Source organism: Enhydra lutris, unplaced genomic scaffold, assembly GCF_002288905.1.
Source record: "Enhydra lutris kenyoni isolate GAN:26980312 unplaced genomic scaffold, ASM228890v2 scaffoldscaffold94, whole genome shotgun sequence".
Classification (NCBI taxonomy): Eukaryota; Metazoa; Chordata; class Mammalia; order Carnivora; family Mustelidae; genus Enhydra; species Enhydra lutris.
Genome location: NW_019154178.1, coordinates 1,422,718 through 1,435,774, shown reverse-complemented (window position 1 = coordinate 1,435,774; position 13,057 = coordinate 1,422,718). Strand labels below are relative to the sequence as shown.

At 42.4% G+C, this 13,057-nt stretch overlaps 1 protein-coding gene across 3 annotated transcripts in view; it reads left to right on the top strand.

The window, feature by feature from the left end:
* The window catches only part of LOC111138933 (ASH1 like histone lysine methyltransferase), a 189,099-nt gene that overhangs the window by 154,423 nt on the left and 21,619 nt on the right, over positions 1-13,057 (top strand). For all 3 annotated transcript variants that reach the window (XM_022490937.1, XM_022490935.1, XM_022490936.1), the window contains 3 exons: positions 63-171; positions 6,498-6,704; positions 6,833-6,979. In XM_022490937.1, the coding sequence (XP_022346645.1) occupies positions 63-171; positions 6,498-6,704; positions 6,833-6,979 (463 nt within the window). The remainder of the gene's footprint in view (positions 1-62; positions 172-6,497; positions 6,705-6,832; positions 6,980-13,057) is intronic.

Genomic DNA, 13,057 nt, shown 5'->3' with positions numbered 1-13,057 from the left:
GCCTAGCACTTAAAAAATTATCCTCTGTGTTCACAAATTACTCTTTGCTGTCTTCTCTCAAGATGTCTACGTTGATGTCAAGCCCCTTTCTGGTTACGAGGCCACCACCTGTAACTGTAAGAAGCCAGAGGATGACACCGGGAAGGGCTGTGTGGACGACTGCCTCAATAGGTACTGTACTGAAGTGACTTCTCTGAAAGCGCGGGCTTCAGGGTAGATGACACTTCATTTGGAGGGAAAAGTTAAGCTCTTTTATTTCCTCTCTTGAAGTTGCACAAAGCTATATAAAACCTAATTGATGTGTCTTGGGCTGGTTCGGCAAAGTACCATAGACCTGGTGGCTTAAACAGCAGAAATTTATTTCTCACAGTCCTGGAGACTGGGAAGTCCAAGGTCAAGATGCAAGTATTTGATGTCTGATGAGGACCCACGTCCTGGCTTACGGACGGCCGCTTTCTCCTTGTGTGTTCACATGGCCTTTCCTGAGCACACGCTTGTGGAGAAAGAGCTCTCCGTTCCTCTTCCTGTAGGGACACTAATTCCTTCGTGCAGTTCCCTTCCTCACACCCTCATACAAGCCAGCTGCCCTCCCAAAGGCTCTGCCTCCAAATTACCATTACACTGGGGGCTAGGGCTTCAGCTGTTCATTCTGGGGAGACACAAGCATTCAGCCCACGACATAAAGTATTCAGGAAATTTTAGAAAATTTCCTAGATCTCCGTACGTGGTAGCCATAACCAGCGAGCAAGGTAGGATGATGACGGTGAGGAGGAAGAAAGGCATGATGTACTCTGAGGGAAGACCGGGCTGATGAGCCGCTCACATACGCACACAGGTGCACATGCGCTGACTGGGCCGGTGGCTCTGATGAAAGGTGTCCGTGCTGTCGAGAGAATGAAGGTATGGGGTCTGGCTAGTTTGGCGATCAAAACTATGATTTTACTTTGGGGCCATTGAGTTCTAAATGACATGGAGATTTCAAAATGGAAATGTCTGATGGAGACCCAAGAATGGAGACCCAAGAATGGAGATCTAGTTTGATGGGGTTTAGTTACATGTGCAAATTTATAGTAAAAAAGAACCAGTGAACTTGACATCAATAATTCCTCTTCTGGATAGTTTTCCTGGCCAAAGACGACTGCTTCCCCAGTGTCTGGTCGGCTGTCCTGGGGGCTGCGGGCATCCATGTTTTAAGACCTCCTGTAACAGCGCGCCAGCTGGAGCGTCCTGCTCACCGCGTCGTCGGCTCGTCACGCCTTGCACACGCACGCGCGGTTGCAGGGTCACAGCTGCCGGCCTGGTCTGTGCTGTGCGCTAATTGTTCTTTACTCACAGACATTTTATATGTATGCTTTTTTTCTTTTTTGGTCTTTTTTTCTCTTTTTATGTATATACACACTTTTATGTGTATATGTGTATTATGTGTATCGGTGCGGTCCACAAGCTCACCGTTGTTAGTTCTCTTACCTTCCGTAGGTTGACATGCCCAGTTCGCCGTCCCCCTGTGCCTCGTCATTCCAGTTATTCCCAAGGTTTTCTATTAAAAAGTGCGCTACTGTGAAACTGTATAGATTTCCTCTTTTTTTTTTTTACCCCTTAAGGTGTATTCTGAGAAGAATTATCTGAGGATAACTACATGAACATCTGTGTCAGTCTTACTGTATATCGTACTGACTATATACTGTATACTTACTATGCCCAGTAGCTCTCATGAATTAGTCCGTTAATTTGCAGGATTGCCACCGTGATGTGAATATACTCACTTCCATGTAGTTCACCTCCTTTAGGCAGTCATATCTAACTTCATTTTTGGTGCTTTAATATTTCATTGGTTTAATGTTTGGGACTATCATATGTCTTTAAAATTGCTTAAATTTGCATTCCTTTCTATGCTAACATTACTGGTTTTTTATATGATATTGTATTGTCTGCGAAATTGCCATGATATAGCTGCCATCACATTGGTGAGTTCTTCTCTTTTCCCCAGTAGTCTAATGAGATAGGTAATAGTTTTATATTTTATAAATGAAGGATTTTAGAGTTTGGATAGTAAGTTGCCCATGTTATATACAGCACTTAACTGACAAACAGAATTTGAACCCACGTGTGTTTGATTCAAAACTCATGTTCTTTCCACTGTATATACTGCTTATTGTGTAAGTCGTTAGTCTTTTAACGACATAAAGCTGAAATCTGAATGTCTGCATTTCCACAATTACGTTGGTCATCTTACGTCATTTTTTATATAAAGAGTTCTATTTATTTATTTGACAGAAATCACAAGTAGGCAGAGAGTGAGAGGGAAACAGGCTCCCCACTGAGCAGAGAGCCCAATGCGGGGCTCCATCCCAGGACCCTGAGACCATGACCTGAGCTGAAGGCAGAGGCTTTACCCACGGAACCACCCAGGCGCCCCTGTGTTGCCTTTCTTTTAAAAAAAAAAAAAAAAAAAAAAGTCAAATCCGGTACTGCCAACTTTGTGAGACTCTGAACCCTACATCCCTGCATATTCATGCATCTAATGAAAGAGGGGAAAAATGCACAAATACCGAAGAAAAATGAAAATATATTATTCAGTGGATGCTTCCATATATATTTAAAAGTAACCCACATAAAAATTTAGTTAAATGGAGCTACCTGAAATGTCCTTCCTGTCTTAGTAGTCAAGGCATTGTAAATATTTGTAGGGAAAACTCAAAGCTCTGTAAGATTCAGTTTTATGTCTATGTAAGGCTCATGTAGCCCAAAGGAAACTGAAATTCAGGATGGTCTTAAAAACAAGTAATGGGTTTTTATAAAATATTTTTAGAACATGGCCTCCTCTCTTCTAAACACCTAGGAATCATCAGCGTTGTTTATAAATTCTATAAGACCTTCCCTGCTTAATACTTCTGTCTGTACACCATCCATATCGAACCCATTACTGCTCCAGAACATTCCACGTTCCCTAGAGCAGAGTCTCATAATTCATTTCAGGCAGCTTTTCAACCCTGTGTCCATTTGTTCACAGCACGTACAGAGCCCACCCTCTCAGCGCTCACAACAACAAACATGTTATATAACAAAGCCAAATACTTAAGGGGAGATAAAGGGGTATTGCCCAGGAAGCCTTGTAATGCCACCGGAAGCAGTGACTCCTGAGTTTACAAGCCACGGACTGAACGTCAGGGTCCCTGGCTAACCCGTGGGGGCCCTGTGTGAGCGCCTTTGCTGAGTACAGTTTACTTCCACTTGTCCCCACAGGGAGCATCTCCAGGACCCTTCACCTTTTGCTACAGAAGAGCAGGAGGCCTTCAAATTCTTGGTCCCCAAAAGTAGGGAGGGTCCTCTCCCATGCCTCTAAGGCTCACTCCTTCCTGACCTGGCACGATTTCTAGTAGGACTGTTTTTCTTGTGAAAACCCGTCTCTACTCACGGGAGATGGTCTGACCTCCATAGCTATTAAGTCAGTCTCACTAGTACACTTGCCAGTGACTCTTAAACGTTAAATCTCACCAGGCGAGGAAAAGAGCTTTCTGATCTAGGTCTGCATCTGGGAGGAGAATGCTCTCGTCTTCCAGTGAACGGCATTCTGTAGCTAAAGTGAGCGGCACTGTAGTACCCGGCCGGTTAGCTCAGTGGGCTCGAGCCTGCCGCTGCCGAAGTTAACGGCAGTTTGTGCTGTAATCAGTCATGATTACATAGTCATGGTCTGCAGCATGTGCTCGCACACTGTGATCCGTTTGCAGTTTTGTTTTCCAGACACGATAACTAGAATATGTTCTACTTTTTACGTAAAGGGCTTATTTATCTTTTTTTTTTTTTTTTTTTTAAGATTTTATTTGTTTGTTTGTTTGAGAGAGACAGAGATAGCAAGAGAGAACACAAATTGGGATGAGAGAGGGAAGCAGGCTCCTTGAGGGAGCCCGATGCGGGGCTCGATCCCAAGACCCTGGGATCATGACCTGGGGCTAAGGCAGCTGCTGAACTGACTGAGCCACCCAGGCACCCCCAAGGGCTTATCTTGATAATTGAAACGAATGGAATATATTTCAGTGCCTTCAATGGAAACCACAGATTTTCAACAACCTCTAAATGAGTGTTCTCCAGCAGAAATTTTTTTAAATTCTCTTTTAAAATCTCTTTCGTCTCAGCACTCTGTTACATTGTAGTTCTTTTATCCACATAAAGCTTATTGTTTTGGGGTTTTAAGGTATGATGAAAATTCAGGTGGGGTATTGTCAAGAGGGGTTACAGTTGAAACTGTGGGCATGAACAAGCCTTCCTCTCTTTTTTTGTATTTAAATCCAATTAATTAAATGTGGTGTCTTACTAGTTTCAGAGACAGAGTTCAGTGATTCGTCGGTCGCATGCGACACCCAGTGCTCATTACGTCTTTCATGTCCATCACCCAGTTTCCCCAGCCCCCCATCCTCTGCGAATGAGCCTTCTAAAGATGGGAGGAACAGGAATGTGCCATGGAAGGGAGAGAGGGAAAAAGGATTTCTGGGTTTTTTCCAAAAAAAAAAAAAAAAGAAGAGGAAGAATTCATTATTGGAAAGGTGGGAAATCCGTTATCATAAAAGATGAAGGAGGAGAGCATTTTCAGGTTTGGTGTTCAGTCGTATTCATTGAGCAAGGAATTCATTTAAAGAATGAAAAAAGGTAGTGAATTTGGTAGTAATGTAGTGTCTTTCTCACAAGTTCAGCTTAGTGTCTTGAATTAAATAATCTGGTAGGAGTTTTCTCTGCTTACTGCTCATTTATGTGATTTGACACTGTTTCCTGACCTTTAGAAAAGGATAATGTTTATTTGAAGAATGGCTATGAAAGTACTTTATATTATAAAATGTTAAATGCTTTCTCAAGAAGATTTGTAAGTTACGATATGGATGTGTGTGTGTTATATAAACTATAATGTGATATTCTGATCTACCACTATATTCTTGACCTCCTTTGTTTAATCATGTTCAGCAGCCTTACTGTGATTTTAAACCAAACACCAAAACTTAATGGCTTCTCTGAAAGATCGAGAAATACAAAAAAAAAGAAAGCAGTTAGAAGACGTGTGCATACCAACTTTTCTCTACTGTATTGAGAATTTTGCTTGTTAATTCTCTAGAGGTTATAAGTTCAGCTAGTACAGAGATTGGAAATGTTGTTTCCAGTATGGAGATGTCATTTACACTAATGAAATGTAAAATTCTTTTTTTTTTTTTTTAAGATTTTATTTATTTATTTGACAGAGACACAGCAAGAGAGGGAACACAAGCAGGGGGAGTGGGAGAGGGAGAAGCCCACTTCCCATCGAGCAGGGAGCCCAGTGCGGGGCTTGATCCCAGGACCCTGGGATCATGAGCTGAAGGCAGACACTTAATGACTGAGCCACCCAGGCAGGTACCCCCATGAAATGTAAAATTCTTATAAAACAAGAACAGTGCAGGGGCACCTGGATGGCTTACTTAGGCTAAGTGTCTGCCTTCAGCTCGGGTCACGATCCTAGGGTTCTGAGATGGAGCCCCACATCGGGCTCCCTGCTCAGCAGAGAGTCTGCTGCTCCCTCTGCTCCTCCTGCCCTCTACTCATGTTCTCTCTCTCTCTCTCTCTCTCTCTCTCTCTCAAATAAATAAAATAAAATTTTTAATATTTTGAGAGAGCAAGAAAGAGAAAGAAAGCACAAGCAGGGGGAGTGGCGGAGGCAGAGGGAGAAGCAGGCTCCTCACTGAGCACCATGCCTGATGCAGGACTCGATCTCAGGACCCCAGGATCATGACCTGAGCTGAAGGCAGTTGCTTAACCAACAGAGACACCCAGGCACCCCTCATATAAATAAAATCTTCAAAAAAAGTTAAGAAAGTAGGGACGTCTGGGTGGTTTAGTGGATTAAAACCTCTACCTTCAGCTCAGGTCATGATCTCAGGGTCCTGGGATCAAGCCCCGCATCGGGCTCTCTGCTCACTGGGGAGCCTGCTTCCCCCCACCACCTGCCTCTGCCTATTTGTGATCTCTGTCAAATAAATAAAATCTTTTTTAAAAAAGTACTAAAATGTATACTTAAAAATATTTATAGTGTAAAGTTTATGTGTCATTTTACCACAATTTCAAAAGAAAAAAAATCTGTAAATGCCCATCAGCTACTTCAAAATACGAATGCTATGTAATCTTCAAATTATTAATTCCTCTGTGGGTTGTAGTTTTATTATAGTTTTATTCTTAGCACAGAGTTACATAGGATAGTGTTTACCCAGGGTGCTTAGTGGGCAGTTAGCTTAATAATGTATTCAGCACTTGGAAATTTTCAGTATTATTCAGTAATATTCAGTATAACTTCACTTGGAAATTTTCAGTATTACTAAGTTTTGAAGTTGTGTACTCTTCGCCCTTGTGAACCTTGTTAACCCATCCAACCTTGATAAAATAAAAATTTAATGTATTTTAAAAGTTCCTGTTAAACAAAAATGGGTTTATGAAGGCATATATAATATTAATTGGCATACAATTATCTCTTTTCTTTCTAGAATGATCTTTGCCGAGTGTTCCCCCAACACTTGCCCCTGTGGTGAGCAGTGCTGTAACCAGAGGATACAGAGGCATGAGTGGGTGCAGTGTCTAGAACGATTTCGAGCTGAGGAAAAAGGTTGGGGAATAAGAACCAAAGAACCCCTGAAAGCCGGGCAGTTCATCATCGAATACCTGGGGGAGGTTGTCAGCGAGCAGGAGTTCAGGTACAGTGATGAATGATGATCCTGCAGTAAAGTGGCAAAGGTACCAGATTAGAGTGTAAAGTGGAAGATTTCAAGTTTACTTTGAACTTAATCATTAATTGACTTTCACATCTTCCTCTCCTCTTTAGGAACAGGATGATCGAGCAGTATCATAATCACAGTGACCACTACTGCCTGAACCTGGATAGTGGGATGGTGATCGACAGTTACCGGATGGGGAACGAGGCCCGATTCATCAACCACAGCTGCAACCCAAACTGTGAAATGCAGAAATGGTAAGGCAGCAGGGGAAGGTGAAGTCACAAATCCTAAGAGAGCAGAAGGCATTGAGGGTATCAAGAGATGAGTCTACCTTCAGGGTGAGTCTGCTTTCACAGCACATCAGGTGGCTCTCCCCAGGCAGAGCTGCTGCTGCTCTTTCTTCTCTTCATCTTAACTCCTCCCAGAAGAATATAGCACCATATATGGTGACATAATAACAGTAATACCTAAGACTTAGCAACTGCTCACTGTGTGCCCGGCTCTGTGTTAAATGCTCTTCTCCTGTGAGGTCACTCAGCATATTTATTACCTGCCCACTGGCTTTGTCACAGTAAAATAGATAAGAGTCTAACTGAAAAGCAAAAAATTACATCTAAAAAACAATTGAAAAGGGGCACCTGGGTGGCTCAGTGGGATAAGGCCTCTGCCTTTGGCTCAGGTCATGGTCTCGGGGTCCTGGGATCGAGCCCCACATTGGGCTCTCTGCTCAGCGGGGAGCCTGCTCCCCCCCCCCCACTTGCCTCTCTGCCTACTTGTGATCTTTGTCAAGTAAATAAAATCTTAAAAAATAAAAATAAAAAACAGTTGAAAAAAAATACTAGGAGAAGATACTGGGAAGATGGTGGAGTAGGAAGCATCAGGAGTCTGTCTCCCCTTAGATAGTTACACCGGCAGAATCTGTCTGATGGAACAATTTTGGAGTCTGTGGAAGGCTTGCAACCACTAGGGGAGGCCCGAAATGGTAAATCGCCTTCCTTTTAGTCAGTTCAGTCAACTTCAACTCTTGGAACGATAGCAACTCCCATGCCTACCCCCAGCTGCATGGAAGGTAGCTCTGCATGCGTTCCAGCAGCTTGCGCACAGATTGCACATGCTAGGATGGGTAAGGAGGACCCTGTCCTCTAAAAATGGGGAGTCTGGGCTCTGATTGCTGCTTCTGATCACAGATGTGCAGACAAAGATGAGCAGCCATTGTGGTGGCCCCTCCCACCATTGTGGTAAGCCCCTCTCCTGCCACATGAAGTGACTTCCAGGAGACTTGAAGAGGCAGGGCCCTATTTTCTCCCCTTCATTTTTCACTTCTTTTTTTTTTTTTTTTTTTTTTTTTACTTTTGGGGGCCAGATATTAACGATTAGGGCATGTGAGCCTTGGGGAAGTTGGGAGAACCTTATTTCTAGACATACCACATTATTAGGTCCAAATTTGCAGTGTTCAAGGAAAAGTCACATGGAATACAAAGAAACGGAAAACTGTGGCCCGTTCAAAAAAATACAATCCAAAACAATCTGTCCCTAAAAAAGACTCAGTGGCAAATACGTTAGACAAAGACTTTATAAAACACAAATCTCCAGAGGTGCTCAAAGAACTGAGGGTCGATATGGAGAAATTCATGACAATGATGTGTGAGCAAAATGGAAATGTCAGTAAAGAGATAGATAGCCTAAAAAGAAACCAAAAGAATATTCTGAAAAGTACCATAATTGAAATTGAAACTACAGGAAAAGTTCACAAGAGGGAGTCAGAGGCACATTTGAGCAGACTGAAGAAAGAAGTCATGAACTTCAAGATATGACAATGGAAATTCTCAAGTCTGAGGAACAGAAAGAAAAACATTGAAGGAAAGGGAACTGACCCTAAGGGACCTCTGGGACACCATCCAGCAGACCAACATACGCATCATGGGTGTCTGAGAAGGACCAAAGAGAAAGAGGCAGAGTGTTTGAAGAAATATTGGTTGAAAACTTCCTCAGTTTGATGGAAGCTGTGAACATGAATAAGCACAAAGCTCACTGAACTCCAAGTAAGGTGAACTCAGAGACACACAGCAGGAAACATAATCAAAATTCCCAGTGATAAAGAGCAGATCTTGAAAGGGGCATTAGACAAGCAAGTCATCACATACGATAACATTACTTGCAGATTTCTTACCAGAAATTTTGGAGGCCTGGGGTGCCTGGCTGGTTCAGTCAGTGGAGCCTGTGACTCTTGATCTCGGGGTTATGGATTCAAGCTCCATGTGGGATATAGGGATTACTTAAAAGTAAAATCTTTAGGGTGCCTGCATGGCTCAGATGGTTAATAAAGGTAGAGGCATTTCACTCCCTGATTTCAAACTGTATTACGAAACTATAATAATCAAAACAGTATAGTATTGGCCTAAGAATGATACGAATTTAATAGAGAGCTCAGAAACAAACACATGCTTGTATGATCAATTAACTCACATCAAAGGAGCCACGAATATATTGTACAGGACAAGAAGCCTATTCAGTAAATTGTGTTGGGAAAACTGGACCCTGCCTACATCATACACAAAAATCAAGCCAAGATGTATTAAGGACTTAAAAGTAGCACCTGAAACCATAAAATTCTTAGAAGAAGCCGTAGGGGATAAGCTCCTTGACATCATTCTCGGTGAAGACTTTCCGGGGTTGACAGCAGGAACAAAGGGCAACAAAAGCAGAACAACGTCAGACTGTAAAGTTCCTGTGCAGCAAAGGAAGCAAAGGAGAACATCAACAAAATAAGGCAACCCATGGAATGGGAGAAAATATTTGCAATTCATATATCTAATAAGTGGTGATACATGAAATAAAGAACTCCTACAACTCATAGCAGCAAAGCACATCACTACCAAGTCTACAGTAATACTGAAGATGTTACTTTATTTTTTTTAAAGATTTTATTTATTTATTTGACAGAGAGATCACAAGTAGGCAGAGAGGCAGGCAGAGAGCGAGAGGGAAGCAGGCTCCCTGCTGAGCAGAGAGCCCCATGTGGGGCTGGATCCCAGGACCCTGAGATCGTGACCTGAGCTGAAGGCAGAGGCTTAACCCACTGAACCACCCAGGCGCCCCAAAATACTGAAGATTTTAAGAGAATGCCGCAAACAGTTGTGCACCAGAAGATTGGATTACCTAGTTGAAATGAACAAATTTCTTCTTTTATTCATTAATGTATAATGTGTTATTAGTCCCAGGGGTACAGGTCTGTGAATTGTCAGGCTTACACACTTCACAGCACTCACCATAGCACATACCCTCCCCAGTGTCCATCCCCCAGCCACCCCATCCCTCCCTCTCCCCTCAGCAGCCTCAGTTTGTTTCCCGAGATTAAGAGTTTCTTATGGTTTGTCTCCCTCCCCGGTCCCATCTTGTTTCATTTTAACCTCCCTGTCCTCCATGACCCCCCTCGCTGCCTCTCAAATTCCTCATATCCGAGAGATCATATGATAATTGTTTTTCTCTGATTGACTTATTTTGCTCAGCATAATACCCTCTAGCTACATCCATGTCGTGGCAAATGGCAAGATTTCAGGGATTTTGGTGGCTGCATAGTGTGAAATGGACACATTTCTTGAAACACAAAACCTACTAAGACTGAATCATAAAGACACAGAAAAATCTGAATAGAGTCCTCACTAGTAAAGAGCTTGAATCACTCATCAGAAATCTGAACAAAGAAAAGCCCGATCTGAGGGCGCCTGGGTGGCTCAGTTGGTTAAGCAACTGCCTTCGGCCCAGGTCGTGATCCTAGACTCCCGGGATCAAGCCTCACGTCAGGCTCCCTGCTTAGCGGGGAGTTGTCTTCTCCCGCTGGCCTCTCCCCTCTCTCTCTCCCTCTTCTCCTTTCCCCTGCTCATACTCTTTCTCTCTCACTCTCAAATGAATATTTTTTTTCAAAATCTTTTAAAAAAAGGAAAAAAGTCCACACCAGACAGTTCTCAGTAGTTAAAAAGTGGAAAGTTTTTCCTGTAAAGTCAGGAACTACATGAGGAAGCCTACTTTTGTGCTTCTGTTAAACATGGTAGAGGTGGTCACCAGAATAACGAGACGAGGAGAGAAAAGACATTAAAATTTGAAAGGGAGAAGTACATTTAACTTTATTTGTATGTGACATGATTTTATATGTAGAAAATACTAAAGACTCCACAAAGAAGCTGTTAGATAGAAATAAATTCAGGGACGCCTGGGTGGCTCGGTGGGTTAAGCCTCTGCCTTGGGCTCAGGTCATGATCTCAGGGTCCTGGGATCGAGCCCCCGCATTGGGCTCTCTGCTCAGCGGCAAGCTTGCTTCCCTCTCTCTCTCTCTGCCTACTTTGTCAAGTAAATAAATAAAATCTTTAAAAAAAAAAAAAAAAAAGAAATTCAGCAGTCACAGGTACAAAAAGTCAACACACAAAAATCAGTTGCATTTCCATACACAGTGAACAAAAGGAAATTACAAAAACATTTCCATTTACAATAGTACTAAAAAGAATAAGATACTCAGAAATTAACCAATAAGGTGAGAGAATTGTACCATGAAAACTACAAAACGTTGCTGAGGAAAAATTAAAGAAGGGACACCTGGGTGGCTTAGTTCAGTGCCTTCGGATCAGGTCATGTTTTCAGGGTCCTGGGATCAAGTCCTGCATCGGGCTCTCTGCTCAGCGGGGAGCTGCTTCTCCCTCTCTCTCTCCCCCTGCTCTTTCTCTCTCTCTCTCTCTATGAAATAAAATCTTTTTTAAAAAAGATAATCAGATTGAACAGCTTTCTATTTTTGTAAATTTTTTAACTTTAAGTATTACGTAAAGACATAGATTTTAAGTGTAAATTACCATCCATTTTTACAAATGTATACACCCATACAACCCACATCCTATCAACGTAAAGAACATTTCCATTGTTTCAGGTTTAGAATCTTGCCACCTCAAAGGCAGGCAGCGATGTGGTTTCTGTCACCAGATCTGTTTTCCTGTTGCAGAGCTGCATGTCTGTGTACGCTGCTGTCTGGCTTCTTTCACGTGGCGTGTTCTTACAGGTTATCTGTGTTGTTGATTTGTTGATTTTTATTCTGGACTAATGTTCCTTTGTATAAATTCACCACAGTTTGTCCGTTTTCCTGAACTCCTATTTGGAGAGTTAAATAAAATGAACAAATTCCTTGAGAAAGCACAACTTACAAAATGGCACAAGGAGAGAAAAAAAGTCTGAATGTCTGCCAGTGACATTGAATGTATAATTAACAGTTTCTGACAAAAGAAGCTCCAAGCTCAAATACCTTCACTGATGATTCTTCTGTATACTTAAAGACTCTGTACTACCAATATCACATAAACTCTTCCATTTTTTTTTTAAGATTTTATTTATTTATTTTGACAGAAATCACAAGTAGGCAGAGAGGCAGGCACAGAGAGAGGGGGAGGCAGGCTCCCCGCCAAGCAGAGAGCCTGATTCAGGGCTCGATCCCAGGACCCTGGGATCACGACCTGAGCCGAAGGCAGAGGCTTTAACCCATTGAACCACCAGGCGCCCCAAACTCTTCCATTTCTTAAGGCTAGTATAACCTTCGTCTGAAACCTAAGAGCATCATTAAGAGAAATAAGAAATATGGGTGAAGATCTCCCATGAACATAGACACAGAAATCCTCATTAAAATATTAGCAAATGGGGCGCCTGGGTGACTCAGTGGGTTAAGCCTCTGCCTTCGGCTCAGGTCATGATCTCAGAGTCCTGGGATCGAGCCCCACATCGGGCTCTGCTCAGCGGCGAGCCTGCTTCCTCCTCTCTCTCTCTGCCTGCCTCTCTGCCTACTTGTGATCTCTGCCAAATAAATAAAATCTTTTTTAAAAAAAAATTAGCAAATCAGCTCTAGCAATATGTAAGACTAATACATCATGACCACGTGGGGTTTACTCCAGGAGTGAAAGGTTGGTTGGTTTAACATTCATAATCAATGTAACTTACTGCATTGACAGAATAAAGACAAAAAATCATTTATCATCTCAATGGGGGTAATAGAAAATAGAAAGAGCATTTGATAAAATTCAGTAGTGTTTACAGGGGTGTCCGGCCGGCTCAGTGCACTGTCGGAGCAACTCTTGATCTTGGGGTTGAACTTTTTTGTCTTTTAAGATTTTATTTATTTATTTATTTATTTAGAGCAAGCATGTGAAGGGGGAAGAACAGAAGAGAGACAAGCAGACTCCCTGCTGAGCACAGAGCCCAACATGGGGGCTAACACCCGCCCCCCCAAGAAAGTAGCACTGGCTGTAAAGGAACAGATAATATTAAACATTTCATCAAAAGATAGTATTATGAGAGTTAAA